Source organism: Periophthalmus magnuspinnatus, chromosome 21, assembly GCF_009829125.3.
Source record: "Periophthalmus magnuspinnatus isolate fPerMag1 chromosome 21, fPerMag1.2.pri, whole genome shotgun sequence".
NCBI classification, from domain to species: domain Eukaryota; kingdom Metazoa; phylum Chordata; class Actinopteri; order Gobiiformes; family Gobiidae; genus Periophthalmus; species Periophthalmus magnuspinnatus.
Window position 1 is genome coordinate 18,332,932 of NC_047146.1, and position 18,364 is coordinate 18,351,295.

The 18,364-nt window shown below is 37.0% G+C and overlaps 1 protein-coding gene across 1 annotated transcript; it reads left to right on the top strand.

Moving 5' to 3' along the window:
• The first annotated feature begins 118 nt into the window (after nucleotides 1–118).
• Nucleotides 119–17,951, top strand: tmprss3a (transmembrane serine protease 3a). Its single transcript, XM_033986451.2, has 14 exons — nucleotides 119–137; nucleotides 219–253; nucleotides 4,147–4,357; nucleotides 5,863–5,976; nucleotides 7,600–7,716; nucleotides 8,699–8,822; nucleotides 9,362–9,481; nucleotides 10,037–10,083; nucleotides 10,819–10,984; nucleotides 12,963–13,129; nucleotides 13,891–13,986; nucleotides 14,893–15,035; nucleotides 15,910–16,065; nucleotides 16,936–17,951. Exons 1-14 carry the CDS (start codon nucleotides 119–121, stop codon nucleotides 16,969–16,971), a joined length of 1,551 nt encoding a protein of 516 aa, XP_033842342.1. The 3' UTR covers nucleotides 16,972–17,951.
• The last annotated feature ends 413 nt before the right edge of the window (nucleotides 17,952–18,364 follow it).

Sequence of the window (18,364 nt, forward strand, 5' to 3'; positions counted from 1 at the left end):
AGTCACTACTTCGGGGAATAAGGAATCAGGACAATAGCCAGAAGTGTATAGGACAAAGAGGTCGGGACGAGAACAACCGGGAGGGAGGGAGATGGTTTTGGATGGCACCACAATGAGCATGGACCTCGGAGACACCAGTACGTGGGGATAGTCGGGTTGGTGGTCAAAAAGCAGGATGCCCGGAAGTTTGGCTCATTTTCTGCGTTTATTCTTTTCAGATGCGGCTGCAAACGGGGATTCTCAAAAGGAAGCGGTGAGTAAAGATGACACTGTTGTCGTGATACTAAAATACTTAAAATTCAAAAAATTCTGATTGCTTTATACTGATTTCAATACAAAAATAATAATACAAATGCCGAATAAAAATGTATTCAAAAGATATATTTTTTTTATATGTTTCAAGGGAAGCTCAAGTTTTCCACACAAAAATAGACCATAAAACTATTCAGGATAGGGCCTGTTTCATTGTATTTCTATGATTTATTTATTTTTTTTCAGTACTTTCTCAAATGAGTACCAAGTTTTAGTATTGATTATTATCTGGGTAGCAATACTTTTGACAACCCTGCTTCTTTAAAGTTGTGTCCATGGTAGGGCTGGGATTCATAAAGTTCCTCATGATTCTGTACAATAGACACAGGACTCACTGTACAATAATATCACTATATGTGAGACATAGAACATATTTTAAAATATCAAATGTTTACAGTTAGACTATAATAGCATTTGGAACACTAGATGATAAATGTTGATTTTGTGGTTTAAAAGCGTCCTTGTCTGCAAACATGTTCCATCAAGAAGTATTGAAGAGTACTGACAAAATGTTCTGGGCCTTTTGCCATTTTATGACCAGTCGTTTGAAAACTCATTGATCATGCTGATCAAAATTAATAAAAGAGATTAATTCAACATTTCAGCTTAGTTCCCAATTTCTGGACGAGTGCTTCTGTTTTGTCACATAAAAAATAAAATCAAAGGTAATCATGACTAAAACACACCACAACTACATTTTTACTGTAAAAAGTATTAGTCTAGACTCATGATATTTTTGTCAGTTTGTATCGGCCTAGTATTTATTGGAAGTATTTTTGTCAAGGAGGTACCAGGCCTTCATGTGGGTTTAGGTTTTGGCAGCACTCAGACATATTTATTTGAGTAGCTTCTTCTCTGAGTTGTCAGACACTTTTATTCTTACTTGAGTAATATATCGCACAGTGTAACAGTGCTCTAAAATTTGGAGAAACTATTTGAGTAGTAGATTCTCCAAACATCTACTTGAATAATGTCTTGGACCTCTAGTTTTTACCTCTGCCTGAGTAATATTAGTTTGAGGTACAGATACATTAACAACACAATAACAAAATTAAAATAGGCAGAATTGTAAAGGGTTAAATGTAGTCAACTAAATGCACCTAACATGGTAAACAAGGTCGATACTGGTTAGACTTTTGTGTGGATGTAGTGATTTTTACATGAAGAATATTTAGTCCAATATTTGGTTTAATAATGATATAGTTTTTTGTGTTGTTTTTCTTTTTTTTCTTGCAGAGCTAAACTTAATTTCATGTGGTTAGCTTTGCCTTTGCTGAAGTATTTAGTTGTGGTCACCTCGTTTAGTGGTGTGTTCATGTCGGTCATCCTGGTTGTAGCTTGGGTCAAAAGAGGTTTGAAGAATATGTTATCATTTGTGAATTATGTTTATTTCGCTTTGGTCAAAATATAAGTCAAATTATTATTTTTGTCCTTTGCTCCTCTTGATTAAACGGCTTTTATTATGCTATTTCCTGATCTATGTTAAAACACAACTGAAACTATGGCTGAAAACAAACCAGTCATGTGACCACTAGACTTTTGTTTGTGCTGTTTGTATTGCATGTTGTATTTTTTTTATGTATTTGCCTGCCTAGGGACTATGGATGAAAACTAGATTTGTAGCTAAAATTCTGAATATTTGCATCTTAAATTTGGAATATTTACATCTGTTCTATACTGATGTTCATTAATGTGCATTGTCCCTATCAAATAAATAAATAAATAAATAAATAAATAAATACATAAATACATACATACATACATACATACATACATACATACATACATACATACATACATACATACATACATACATACATACATACATACATACATACATAAATACATAAATAAATAAATAAATGTTGTAATGTTGTTTCCTCATCACAAACAGACATAGAGTTGTGTTTCGTTTCATTCACACATGTTTAACACACAAACCCTGCATATTTAGGCTGAGTTATTCTCTGAAACAACAACACTCTGTTCCACCTTGTGATGTCATGTGGTAGTGTAAGACATGCTCCACTGTGTTTTTAAACTCCATACACTTCACTAGACTCATTTGGATCATTTCAGCCTTGGAATGGAATATACTTCAGATTGCCTCTATACTATCAAATGTTATGTCATGTTAATTATATAAACAGGACTAAAGTATCGCATCACTATGTCTGTGTTGCCATGACAGCTTGTCCTCTAAATTGGGCGTCTGGATGTATGTTGGGGTTAGTATTACATAGTGCTGAGGTAACAGTGTCTTCAGGAAACTCATGCTCAGGCCGACCAATCACCAGTCACACACAACCAGAGGGAGGGGCTTCAGATTAAAGTGCATGTCACACGCTTTCAAGTTTTTCAAATCATTTCTTAGTTTGATAGGATATTTATCCGTTTATCCCTTATCAAGTTGCAGTTTGTGTCGAAAAAAGAAAGTATAGCTATAAGTTCTAAAACATAATACCTCGACATATGAACTAAAATTAAAAACTTCCCCAAAATTAGTAAAAACAGTAGGCAAACAGTGTGATTAAATTGTATATATAATGTTAAGTGTGTACGTCTGTCACAATAATCACTATATTGACATATACAATAAATGAAAGTTGGAACAGTATTTTTTGCGGTCAATATTTATCACGTGTACATTTTCTTTGCACTGCATTTTTTGCCTATATGGTAAGATTCAAGCCGTAAAAGGTTGAATTAATAAATTCTATGCCTCAGTACAAGTACTAAAGTGTTTGATTCTGCTGTTTATTTATTGCAGCTTATGATTTTTTTAACCAATATTGTTTAGAATAGTTTTTATGGTTTCAGTTATTGTGTCAGTGGTATGAATTAGTTTCAGTATATACTATATTGATATATTTACTTCAGCAAAACAGTATATCAAACTTCAAAATATGTTACTGTGACAGGCCTATATGTATGTTTTAGTTAAATGTGTACATACATGCACTTGACAGCTAGATTAACCAATCAGAGAAACTCACCATTAACCCTATTTAATCATGTAATATCACCTTTTTCCATGTAATCAATTTATGTTGATCCAAACCAAATTATTTTGATGATGTTGTTTAAAATATGTGTTTATTTAAAGGAAACACAGGTCAAATTTACTTTTACAAGCTTTTAACAATGACAGAGAGACCCAAAGATGTATTTCGAGAAAATGACCTCCGTCCACTGGTCTGTACTTACTTGCAATTTTTCCAGGGTTCAGAGTCCAGGTCATACATGTTGGGTTAAAAAAATCACCAAATTAAAATCTTCTGTCTTAATAGAATCGTTTACTGTTCCTATTAACGTCGAACTAAACACTTTTTTCACCACTAAACTGCATATATTGTGTTTTAACTGCATTATCTATTGTTCGCTGTCATTTTTTGGCATCTTTAGTGCAAACTAGGTGGGCAGCTTTCTGGTCAAAAGTGTGTAAAACCTTGTGTATGCTGTGTTCAGTGACCACTGCAATTTCAAGCAGCTGGTGACATCACAAAACACTGCCACAGTTACAGCCAGGTGTTTCTGATTGCAAACATCTGGCAGCAACGTCGGAGTTTGAAGAGTGGACACCTGTCAGACACTGCTCTTCATATGTCCAGACTCTCTGCTTTAGTCCACAGTTACAGGTTTAAGTTTAGACCCACTTTACTTTTCTTTGGGCGATGTAGTGCAAACCAGGTAATAAATCAAAGTCAGTCAATCAAAAACTGAGTGTGTGTTGCCTCAAACGGTCACTGCAATTTCAAGTACTATGTGACATCACCCTGCAGTGGCCTAATTAAAGCCAGGTGTTTTCTGAATACATGTATATTTTTTGCGCAGGAGTTGTCAGAGCAGAACATAGAGGTGGTGTCGGTCACTGAAGAAGACCTGCCCACTGTGGAGACCCCCAACACCCTCATCGTCAGCCCATTGGGGAGCTTTGCCAACGAGCCCATCAACAGCCAATCAGAGAAGGGGAAGCTAGAGGACAGCCCACCCACTGCCCCGAGCCCCAGTATGCCTGTCACCAAAGTCCAGCCTTTTCTCAACGGTAAGAAGAACTTTTTTTTAACCTATAAATCTGTGATGACATTTTAGAGAATTTTGATTTTTCTTTTTCGGGCTTTTTGGAAGTGGAGGTTGTTAAGTTATCAGGAACACTGTTAGCATCAAAAGCCAACAGATTATTAAAGATAGCAAGGAGACATAGACATCAAAAATCGACTTTTATGAGCTTTTAACCACGTTACAACAGCATTCCCTTATAAACGTGCTCAGAGTTGAATTTTCATTGAATCGTGTGTTTGAGTAATCCTGTTTTGTCCTGCATTTGAGGCATGAGTGCTCAGAAAATTACAGTTTTCACCTACCCCCTAACCCCACCCACCTCTCCTATCTACCAGTAATTGTAAGATTCACAGTTTACAATGAACAAAATGTAAAATAATGGTCCATGTATATTATAGTTTTATTGTAATACTCAAAACAAAGCAAGACTTGACATGAAAGTGTAATTAAACACTAAATCAACTTTTGCTACTACTACTACTTGTTTTAATAGTATTGTCTACTGCTCCTAGATTTTTTTTTGTGTGCTAATTTTAGTGCAAATTAGGTACATTTGCAGCTTTCTGGTCAAAAACAAAAACAAAAAAATACAGAGTTGTGGCTCTAGTGGCCATTTCAAGTACTTGGTGATATCACGCAGGACTGCAATGATTACAGCCATATTTTTCTGATTACAAACACCTGGCTACAGGGTCGGAGTTTGAAGTGTGGATACCTGTTAGACCAAGCAGATCAATCACATTGTTCCTTATACTTCCAAACCACACCCCTCCTGTCGCCTCACTCTCTTCTTTAGTCCACAGGCACTGCCCAGAGTTTAAGCGTTTAGTCCCACTTCAAGCAGTCAAACAGTGTCAGATTCTGAAAGTAAAATTCAAGAAGTTTTAGTTGGGCACCAAAAGATTAAAGGCCTAACCCAAATAACAGTGATGGAAAATATATAACAGGCTATTTTATATTTTACATCACCATCATTTGCATTGTGTGCTACTCATAAACTGTAAATATAAATAGACATAGCTAATCTGCTAGCCGCTGCCTTCCAAATAATAAGTGATCATGGGCACGTTTCTGACTTCCTTGACTCCAGTTCACTTTCTATTGAAAAACTGTCGTCCCTCTCTCTGTAACTGCTGCTGTCAGACTCGTCATTTTGTCTTATGTTCGTATTAACCCGCTCTACATGATCCTGGTATTTTTATTTCGCTATTGTGTCCGTGAATCAAAATATGAACATTAGAGTTTATGTTGCTAGTGTATAAAAAACAATAGTGTGCTAATACTCTAAATACTGGTATATTTATCCAACAGTGAAGGGTAAAAATAAAGTATGATTGTTTTAAAATGTGGCATCTGATTCCCAGCTCTAGATTGTGTCACATTGCACAGCTGAATACAAAGCTCACATAGACTCTAGAAAAGTCTCAGAGTAGTGTGTGTGTGTGTGTGTGTGTGGGGGGGTGTGTGTGTGTGTGTGTGTGTGTACAGAGGACGACCTGAGGAAGACCGTGTGGGAGCGCGTGTGGGACCACCGCCTGGAGCTGCTCATCAGTGTGACCGCTGTGGTGGTCATCACTCTGTCACTGGGCATCGGTCTGGGAGGTCAGTCCTGTTACACTGTCGCCGCGGTGACATGTGATACTGCTGAAAGGGATACTACTTACTACAGGGCTAGAACATTTGATTTACAATAAAGACAGAGTAATATGCATGATGTGTCACAGGTGGAGTCGCAACAATTAATCAGAATAAAAATTATAATTGTATTTTGATAATTGTATTTATTATCTTATTATACAGACTCTAAACCACACACCAAAGGAAACAATAACTAGTCGATTAATCAAAAACATTATCACTGACTAGATTACAAAGATAATTGTTAGTTGCAGCGTTAATCACTAGACTATAACGATAGCTCCTATGATACACTACCAGTCAAAAGTTTGGACACACTTATAATAATAATAATAATAATAATAATAATAATAATAATAATAATAATAATAATAATAATAATAATAATAATAATAATAATAATAATAATAATAATAATAACTTTTATTATCTTATTCAGATAAATCAGATTGTAGATTCTCACTGAAGACATCAAAACTATGAATGAACACACATGGAATGTAGTAAACTAAAAGTGTGAATTTACTCAAATCATGTTTTATATTTTAGATTCCACAAAGTAGCCTTTACCCTTTGCTTTCATCACTGGTTTGCACTCTTGGCATTTCTTAACCCTGAAGAGGCACAGCTGAGACGTGAAAGCCATTTCAGGAGACTTCTTCATGAAGCTCTTTGAGAGAAGGCCAAGGGTTTGCAGCGATGTCGACAAAGGACGCTGGCTACATACATAACGTACAAAGTAGTAAACATTAAGGAAATACATTCAAGTCTATTTAATTTTATTTATATAGCATTTAAAGTTCAACTTAAGCTGCCCAAAGTGCTTCACATAAAGTCAGCAAAAACATAAAATACAACACATAGGCAAAGAACAATAAAACATTCAACAACAAAAAACAACAACACTAAGATATCCTCTATAGCTAGAACAAAATACCAGGTCTTAAACTGTGCTACAGGCAGAGGCAGGCTGTTCCATAGTGAGGGCGCTGCCACAGAAAAGGCTCCTCTGGTTTTGAGCCTGGCTATGGGCACAGCAGCAGGAGCTGGTCAGCTGACCTCAGGGCTCTGGGTGGAGTATAGGACTCACATTGATACTTATGCATTTGATTGGTAGTGTATATAGGGTACTGGCACACTTATTCTCTAAAAATAAATAAACATAATCTGACCTCAGTGCTCTATTAATTGTGATTTTTTTAAACAATAATTCCCAAGTCTGTGTGGCAAAATGTGATTTTTCTGACAAACATTGCAGTTCTCTTAAAAGTTAGATTCTGTTCAGTGCACATTTTAAACATGTCGTGGTGGAGCATTAACATTTGAGAGAAGACTGAAATATGCAATAAAACTAAAACTATAATAGAATTCAGAGTCTATTTGTAGCTTTCTAAACTACAGGATTAGCAGGATTTATACATAAATAAGACATGATTTCTTTTTTGTTATCTGTAAATTACTTAAATAATTGCATCTTTGTGATTTACTGGTACTAATTGCAGTTATTCTAATTGTGATTGCGTGTATCTCCTGCATCCCAACCCACGAGCCCTGAGTAACTCTTTGTGTATGTACATGTGTCCAAAGTGGGGCTGAGCTGTGTTGGGAAGTTCAGGTGCGGAGCGACAACCAAATGTATCCACACCTCCCTGCAGTGTGACGGCAAAGAGCAGTGTGAGAACGGAGAGGACGAGCTCAGCTGTGGTCAGTACCAATGACTAGGCCTTTCACATAATCACGATATCTACTTATAGTTCAATACATGAAAGCTGGAACAATATTTTTAGGGTCAATAGTTCTCATTTGTACATTTTCTTTGCACCACTTCAGTTCAAGTTAATTTATATAGCACATTTAAAACAACTTCAGCTGACCAAAGTGCTTCACATTAAAGTCAACAAAAACAAATATACAGATAATATGAGACACAGGAAAATAAACATAAAACACCAACATATCCTGTTTAGCTAGTACTAAATGCTTTACTGGGAATTTTTTGGTTATTTTTTGGCTATACGATAAGATTTAAGTTTTAAAAAGTTGAATTAATAACTTCTATGACTCATTACAGATGCAAACGAAGTATTTAAGTGATTGATTCTGCTGTTTATTTATTGTAGCTCGATTTTTTTGCAATATTGTACGTTTAGAATAGTTTTTGAGGTTTAAATCTGCTCTTGGGTTATTGTGTCAGTGGCATAAACTAGTTTCAATATTATGGTTTATTGTCTATATTTCTTGTGACAGGTCTACTAGTAACATCAGTATAAAAGATCTATACTACTAAAGGCAAAGATCATTCAAAGACAAGACAATAGATTAGTAAATAAAATGAACTAATACTACTTGGCCAATGCTTGAACCTGTCTGGTCTTTAAAGCTAAGCAGGGTTGGGCCAGGTTATTACTGGGATGTTGTGTCCTCAGACAAGACACTTCACCAACATTGATGTTTGCTCAGATTTGAGGCTCTGGGATTTCTACGCGTTCTTTTCATTAATTTATGTTTAGTTTTTATCATTTGACAAAAATACCAGTACTTTTAGTTGACAAAAATATCACATTTTAGTCATAGTTTTAGTCTTTATGATGACTTTTTATTTAGTTTTAGTCAGCAAAAATGTGACATTGATGAAATGAAACACTGCTCACTCTGTGGGTGGGGTTGCTCGTTTTACCCCCTGCAGTGCGTCTGAGCGGGCGCAGCTCCGTGGTGCAGGTGCAGAGGGCAGGGCTCTGGATGACAGTGTGTTTTGATGACTGGACCATCTGGTTGGGAGAGTCGGCCTGCAGGCAGCTGGGATACAACAGGTACAACACACACCCACATCCAAACATGCACATTAAAGGAGAACTACTTAACTTTCAGCGACAGGACAGGAGTTTTGATGAAGTTTATTTACCATCAGTACAGCACTCGAGGCTTGCGTCCTTTCGAGCCTGGCCATGCTTCTATTGTAGGGAGTATTATACCTCTGATGACTTAGGCTAAGATAACAAGGACTGAGCTGGCAGTTAATCTAATTAGTCTAATTCATTTTAAACAGTTCAAAGTTATTCCTCACTTACCTTGTGCATTACACATTTTGAACATACTAATTATTCACCATGATGAGTTTATAAGTGGTTCACATCTCTCTAAGAGTTTTGCAGTGACAGTAAAGCTAATAACAACTAGTATGCTAACTCACACTTCCTGATTATCTGACAATAATTCGATGCAGACAGAACTAGACTTATTTTGAGCTGCTTATACAATATGTCAGTACTGCAAATACTTGAGAAAAATTGGGTGCAGGCCCTAAGACAAGGTAAACCATCTCTATACAAGGCCCTAAATTTACTTTCAGTTATGTGGCATCGTCATCGTCCGCGGTGAACTCCATCGAGCCGGAGCTGCAGTACATCCTGGTGTCTCTGGACTCATCTCACGGGGGAGTGGTTAAGCTGCACAACATGACCATCATCGGGTGAGTAAGGATGACAACAAACCCAGGGCTTTTTCAGAAATAAAAAAGAAAAGATGTCTACTAACATGATAAGTGCACACTTCCTGATTATTGGACAATAAAACACTTTATAATTACATGTGGACAGCGCACAGTGAACTTATTTTAAGTTCAAGAGCTCCTTATACAATATATCTGTACTAGGGCAAGACACATTCTGCTCAAATACATGGGAAATAAATCATGTACCGGAGAAAGAAAAGTGAAGCAAACAAAAATAAATGCCATTTATTTATTTCAACAGGAAATTGCTATATTCAGACATAACCCTGCAATTACTTTTAAATCATGTTTTAGAGAATTAAACTCAGAATGTCACTTTCTCTTATGCCATTGTGATTCTCACCCCTGGAATTGCTCCTATACAACATACTAATGCTGTATGAGACATGAATGTTACTAAATGCCCTCCACTAACAATTGTGCAAATAAGGCTGTTTTTACTTTTGAATAAGGCTGTTTTTACCTTTATGGGTGTTTTGGGGGTAATTCTGAAATGTGTTTGTATCATCCCAGTAAAAGTCAGTGCGCCTCGGGGAAAGTGGCCACGCTCAAATGTTTAGGTGAGAGGATGTGCTGTGCTGCTGTAATACTGCATGTCTGTGTGGACTTCTATAGAGGGTCAAGGACACTTTAAGAATCAAGACTTTTTAAATTTATTTTTGATTTATTTGTATTTTAGTGCATAACTAAACAAATACAAATATGGCTTGTTCAGTGTGGACGTGTATAATAAGTGTGAAGGAGATGAAGAAAGGATTTGTTTGAAGTTGTCTTTTGTGGTGATGTGTGCAGGATCTCAAGTACAGTAGAACTACAGAAAACAGTTAGCAGGACTTATTTCATTCAGAGCAGTGGCAGAGTGACAAGTAGTTTAGCCTCATAACAATTAGGTCCCAGGTTTGATTGCTGGATGAGTGGGATCTTTCTAGGTGGAGTTCAAAGTTTGCATGTTCTCCCTGTGTCAGGTTCCACTTAAACATGTCTAATACACTCCCGTCTAGAGGCAGGGCAAATCTGATTCCAGTGGGACTCTCCTGTTTAAATTTAAAAAAAAGAAAAATCAGTGTGGTGCTGCTCTGTGTGAATGTGCACATACATGCAGTAAACCATTATAATAATCTCATCACTGTGATGATTAGGATTATTAAGAAGTTTTATCATTTAATTTGTAATTTACATTTCAAAGACCTCTCAATAGTGCAACATTCTTCCCATTCCCTCCCTCGTCTGCAGTGCTGAGCCTCTGGTATAACCCCTGTAGTGTATGTTACAGTCATGTCTCCATGTACACGTAGAGTGTGGACTGCGGCCCCAGTACAGCACCAGGATCGTGGGTGGTAACATGTCCAGAGCGGGTCAGTTCCCGTGGCAGGTCAGCCTCCAGTACAAAGGAGAGCACATTTGTGGAGGCTCCATCATCACGTCCAAGTGGGTGCTGACCGCTGCACACTGCGTTTACGGGTCAGTCTCTTTATATTCTCCACCTCACAAACCACTTTCATCACTTTCATTACAGTTACTTTAGACACTACAGATGCACCCTGGAACTTTTCTTGTAGACATCCAGTACCACTTGTTTCCGTGATGTTATTGCTTTATTTAGAATGTTCCCTGGTATGGCATTAAACTTATCTATCTTCACCAGCTAAAGTTATAAATATATCCATCTAACTATCCACTAATATCTCCATGGAAACAAACATGTGGCTGAAGTGCACATTTGAATCAGAATTAAAGCACATTTGACAGGTTTTCATGTTTTTCTAATTCTGTCTTGTTTTGGTGGGATAGTTCCTGTGGTAAATATTTGTCATATTTTTACATCAGCTAAAAAAATACAGGAAGTAATAAAGGCTCTACCTATGTTATCAACACAGAAAATTCCATCCAACGCACAAGAAGAACATTTTTCTAACCGTTTTAGGCATTGATTAACAGGATAATGTTGCCATTTATTTTTATTTGTCTAATCATAATTTTTGTTTAATTTAGAGTAATTTAAGTTTTGCCCTTGTTTACATTAAGGTAACAGATATGGAATTATCTAACCAGAATTGTCCAACCAGGAAGTAAAATTGTAAACTTCACCTAAATAAATAAATAAATATAGAAATTATTATTATTAAATTATTATTCAATCTTATTATTAGCTTTTTTTGTGAAATAAGTACTAAAATTATATTTAAAAAAAATAAAAATAAAAAAAAAATAATTTCATGTAATACTTTTTCCTTACATAGTGCTGTAGTAGGGGGAAGCCCTGGTGTATCTTACATGTCGTTGTGTCAGGTTTGGTTTACATTTTACAGTAACGGTTGGTCTTGTGATTTTCAGTCTGTGGCCCATATAAGTCTCACGTGTCTGTGTCAGGAGATAGCACTTCTCACCAACGCAGAGTCCAGTTTAATGAGCTGCTAAACAGACTCCGGTTCCACTCAGATCTCCTCTCAACACTTGTTTACAAACCCTCATTATGTTTATTATTGAGCAGTTTTCTTGTACAGTGATGTGACCATGTGTATTGATCACATTTCTGATTATGGGTTGCTAAAATGGTCAGATTAAAAAAGATATACAGTTTTGTCACTGTCATCCACTCCTACTCAAAAGATTAATATTCCAAAAAACAAATCATTTTTTAACTCATGTGTTGTCAGTCTGTGTAATCCCTCAGTCCAGGTATGATCCATAGTAAAGAAAAACTAAATTCTGTCAACTGTTAACTGTCAAAACTGTCCTATAGTTGTCATTTGAGGTAGTTTAATCAACTCATTTGTGGTTTACCTCTATTTAAATGTCTCTCGTCAAACAAAAACACATATTTTTTCATATATATTAGGTCTGCAAGATTAATCGCAATGGAAATCACAATTTGAATGGACACAATAATCAAATCGCTAAGGCTGCAATTTGTGAAGTAGCATCATTTTCTCCATAAACAACAAAAAATCCGGTCTTATTGTGCATAAAAGCTGCTAACCCTGTAGTTTAGAAATGTGATCTGAAATGGGATACAGTCTTTTTGCCAAATCTCCTGGATCAGTTAAAGATGTGCACTTTGAACAGAATCCTTTCATGAAAACATAAATGGTAAATATTTGTTACTAATATCACAATAAGATATTTTCCCCAAATCATTCAGTCCTTTCTTGAGCCACTTAATACTTACATTTTTAACTATATGTAACTTACAACTTTTTCTAAGTAACTTCCCCAACACACGACTCAAGACAAACACCCCAAAAGCTAAAACAGCTTTTTTTTTTTCTTAAAGAGCCGATATTACTCTATTTTCTGAAGTTATAATGTTGTTTCCTCATCACCTGGAAACTAAAAACACACACCCATACAGTCCCTTTTAATAATTATTGTCATATTATTGTTAATCGCAATTAATTTGGCCATAATAATCAAGATGTTTATTGTTTTTGTGATGCAGGTTTTCAAATCCTGTCGAGTGGGGCGTGTACGTCGGGATCACAGAGCTGCCCGGGTACGGCACTCAGGCTCTGGAGGTGGAGAGGATCATCTACCACGCCCGCTACAGAGGGAAGCTCAACTACGACATCGCACTCATGAAGCTACGCCAGCCTCTTGCCTTCAATGGTAAGACTTTAACGCACAAGACATAGTATGAAAAATGCCCATTCTGTCTGGAGATGTTACTTTGCCTGCAGTATTCCTCAGTATGGCATTAAAGGGCCCATATAACACTATTGTCTGATCTATGTTATAATGTTGTTTCCTCATCAAAATATACCTTGAGTTTTGTTTTGTTTAATTCACACATGTTTAACACACAAACCCTGCATATTTAGACTGCGTTCTGCTTTCAGACTGAAAACACTCTGTTCCACCTTGTGATGTCATGTGGTAATACAGGAAGTGCTCCACTGTTTGTTTAAACTCCATGCACATTCACTATAATCAAATTAAAAACTGTTACTTCATGACATCACAAGGTGGAACAGAGTATTTTGAGCTTTGGAGATGTAAAGACATTATAAAGGGTTTCTCAAATGAAATGAATGAATGAAACAAAACACAACTCTGAGTTTTACAGGTGGTAACAACATTATAACATGGATTTGAGTCACAAGAGTCAATTTGTGTAATGTAGGACTTTAAAACTTTTCTATCTCCATGGAGACAAGCAGGTGGTGTCATCAAGCAAAGTTACAGGTCAGAGGTTTCATTTATGTTTGTGAATGAAATGTTACATACTTGACTTTCCACGTTAAGTTTGTGATCTATAAAAAGATGACAAGGATGAAAACGAGTGGTCCAGCCTGAAAACTTGTCAGATTTGTGCTGAATGAGCTGTGACATTGGTCTATACACAATTATGTTGAATTGTTTTCTTCCAGGTTCAGTGGAGCCCATCTGCCTGCCTAACCATGGAGAGGTGTATGTGGAGGGGACAATGTGCTGGATCTCAGGCTGGGGAGCCACTGAGGATGAAGGTCAGTGTAGACATGAGACTCACGCTCAAAACTTGGATTGTCTGACAATGTCTCCCTCTTACCTCACTACCTCCCCACAAAATGTAGTCATTTACATGTGTGCATGTAAATAAAAGAATATACATCCTCCAAGTCTTTTATTTCAATGAAATAATAATATTTTATGTCTTAAAATAAAAGTTCTTGCCTCCCTTTGGTCACTACTTGGTTTAGTCTGTAAGCACAGTGGATTTGATGCTCCAGTCTGTCGTCCCTCATGCCTCTGCCACTGGCTTTTACACAACCCGAGGAATGTTTTAAAAAGGTGTTTTAGTTGTTGGTCATCGACAAAATATGAGAGAGACATCAGGCTAAATACTGTATAATAATAAAGCATACAGCCCTTTCCCAGATGCTTTACAGTTTTGTGCATTATCCTCCTACACACGACTACTCCACACTATTGTAACCACAGCTGTCCTGGGGCAGACTCCCTCACACACCATATTCTTACACAGGACAGGTATGTGATGTGCAGTGGTGGGATTCATCACCTTCTTAAATTGCAACGGTCTTGTTTTGGTCTTTTAGGTTTTACATTGATACAGTTTTTATTTATTTATCTTTATTTATAAAGGGGAACCCAATGAAAGCTCTTGGACTCTTATTCATGGGTGCCATGTTTAAAATACAGTACAAGCAGAAAAGCAAACAAGTCCATATAAATCATTAAAGGTGCAGGTGTGTGTATAAAAGTTTAACTATTACATTTTCTTTTTATTAAAGTGAGTCAAACGTATTCTTACGCCATCATTTATCTGCTCTTATTGTGCAGCTCTTTGTTGAGTCTTTAATCAGAGATGGTCCCACTGGCTCTGGCTCTGAGTCCTGTTGAAGTGTTTAAACATTTGTTATTGTCGTTGTCAGGAGAGTCGAGTGTGGTGCTGCGCTCTGCCTTGGTGCCCCTGATCTCCACTAAAGTGTGCACCCAGCCCGATGTGTACCCAGGCCTCATCTCCCCGGGCATGATCTGTGCCGGATACCTGGAGGGAGGGGTGGACTCCTGCCAGGTAAACTCTACCCGCTAGCATAGCACTTAAGCTATTTCAATGCTAAAGATTCTATTTGAAAGGCGATAGCTGTAACCTGCACTTCAACTGGTTTAAAGTGGTAATACCTGGGGACCTGAGATACCTTCACCTGTCACAGGACACATCATAACACGCCAGCCCAAAGTGAGGAGCTTATTTTCATCATCGGCTGCTGAACCCAAATATTACATTGACATTTAGATCATGTCAAAAGTTTTAATCATAGTTCATATTTCATTCATTTCATTTCATGTTTACTTAGACATACAGTATCTGAGGACAGAGATTTTGAAATTCTTATTCATCTATAAGGCATAATGCAAATAAACTTAACAGATGTTAACTTTTTCTGGTGGGGTTCTGCTAGTTTCATGCATGTTATTACTTGGCCTGAAATATACAAATACAATGCATATTGTGAAATAGATTGCATTTATACAGTTACAAGGATTATTATAGTTAAAAATGGCCTTCAAAAACATGCATTCTCACTATGAGCAAGATCGTTTGTCTCTTTGGAGTTACATGTCATAGTAGACAACATCTCCATGGAGACAAACCATCTCAGTTTCAGTTTATTCTTCACTCAGACATTACACAGAGGCTGAAAGGAACAGGCAGAATCCTAAGCTTCAATAAATACAGCAAAGTTGCATAGTGCAGCGTGACATGTGTGTATGGTTAATTTAACTTAAATTTTCCTGACATAAAGATCCAACATTGAAAGAGGTTGATGTCACCTGGGTCTGTAGTGACTTTTTTAATGTTCATATTTAGTCTCTATCTGAATATTGCATTTTACCCCATTGAGTTTCCCAGCTCTTGTGTGTTGTGTGTGTTTGTGTTGTACCAGGGGGACAGTGGCGGTCCTCTGGCCTGTCCGTCTGACTCCTCTCTGTGGAAGCTTGTGGGCGCCACCAGCTGGGGCATGGGCTGCGCTAAACCAAACAGACCGGGCGTGTACACTCGCATCACACAGAGCCTGAGCTGGATCCGACAGGAGATGGAGGTCAGGGTCTGAGTCTTTACAAATTGTACAACATGGAACAGTGACATTTACAAAGTTGAAACATTTTATTTGTAACTCATGCTAACGTCATTTAGACATGCAAGCTGTTTCTTTGTTACATTTGCAAGAACATTGTTAAATTTAAGATTTTACTCTGACATTTCAGCAAAAAAAGTAAAACAAATGATTTTGCCCAGTATATTCATGTTCAGTTGTTGACTCGGTGGGTGCACTTGTGTGGTCGTATCAGTTGATGCATTGTGGTGGGTATGTTATGCGTTAAAGCAGTAAGGCCCCTGTGTAGTCAAAACCAATACATATTGTGGTGGATCAGCAGTGCGTGTGATCCACAGGTGAGCACACAGACTGACACTGTGGTCACTGTGGCATCTATAGACCTACAGACTGTTGTACCTGTAAATATGGTCCGCCACTGCTACACAGTGATACATGTATTTACCACTAGTGAACCAAAGGTTTATTGGGTTGTTCCACTTCTTTACTTAATTCTTCTCATATGATTTTTACTAATGTAGGCTATATTTTTGAACCTTTGTACAACAGTATTAGGGCCACTTTATGGACCAAAAAAAAGGAAGAATAGTTTTCACTTTTTTGTGCAGATTTGTATGTTTAAACTAGTTTTAAACCAGTTTTTTTTTTTTTTTTGCAAAAACCTGATTTGTGAGAAACAAAATAATATATATATTTTTTTTTAAGTAGCAAATTTGCAAGAAAAAAGTCATGCCAAGCTGCTACTTTTTCATCATCAACCTGGAACATTATTAGGCCTATTATGGGTAAAGTTTGACTGTTAAAAGATTGTGAGGGCTTTGTATTTAACAAAATGTCATTTAAATTTGTTTTTAGAGAGAAGCACTCAGCCCGACCATCACCGCCAACTGACCTCAGCATCGATACTGGTTGAATCGACCAGAGAACTGCAAACCAAAGTGTGCCTAAAACCTCCCTTTTACAATGAAGAAAAAAGACAGAGGAGCAGAAGCCCAAGTTAGGCATCGTTTATTCCAAAATAGAAAGCTCTAAGGCAAAACAGACGAGAGAAAAGTGAACAACTCTTTTTAAAAAGCAAGACAAGTGTGGATCCAAGTGACAAGTCCGTACACCCCTGAAACCAGTAGGGGGCGCCATATTCACAGATCAAGTCAACTTTACAGGAGATAGAAAGTATTACTGCGATCCTGACTGTGTACATATGTTTCACCACTGGGAGGCGCCGTTTGTGCAGTAAAAAGACAATTTGTCCCATTTGCCAAGTGATGCAAAGTTCATCCTGTGGTGATAAGTGATCCTTGGAAGAGGAAACGTAACAGCGTGCAGCAGAAACAGTCCAGTGGGGTGCGCCGTGGGAGATGAGTGATTGAGAATAGCAGAGGGGATTGTGCGTCTGGAGAGAGCAAGGTTTGTGAGCACCTGCTACGGTCCAGTGAAGAAGAAAAGTGATATACACAATATGGAAGTAACAATTCACATGGAAAAAATGTCCGAGTGGTAGGAAAGCAGGAAAGTGTGTGTTAATCCAGTTTCGGTGTTATTTGCAGGAATAAGCCACAATACAATTTAAAAAATGCAATTGCAGACCGGTTTTAAGAAAATAAGAGGCTACTAGAGCAATGCAGTCATTTTAAACTAGGAAATTCAATGCTCGCAATTTACAAATCAAATCGCTGCAATTATTTGGATAGGAAATGTATTCTCTTGATGTTCCATGATCCTGTTTGTCCTTGATCAGATCACTGTTATTTAAGGAAGTACTAAGAGGCCCTATAGCATAGTGATGTATTGATACTGACAATGTATCAATTATTGACATAAAAATACATACTTTAAATAAAAAAACCCAAAACAAATTAAAATAATTTTAAAAATAAATTTCTTATATATTTTAGCTTATCTGCACATAAATGTAATATTTAGAGCAGCTGAGGCGGAGCAAAGATAATTATAGCCTCTACATGCCAAGGTAAAATTCTTTATGGTAGAGGAGTACAGTTTTTAGTACAAAATTCATTAGTATCGTATCAATAGTAGTATTTGGATAATACCTGTGATTTTTGTATTGATCTGATACCATCACTACTATATTACGCATTATTCACTATTTGTACATACAAAAAATGTTTTAAAACATAATTTACAGATTCCAGTCTAGAGCATAAAAATCGAGAACTGAAGCAGGTCAAATTAGGCTAAAAACAAGAGCTACAAGCTTTGATGCATCTAAGGGTAGGTAGTTTGCACACTGAAATGACCAAAATGAGACTAGTGAAAATGTATG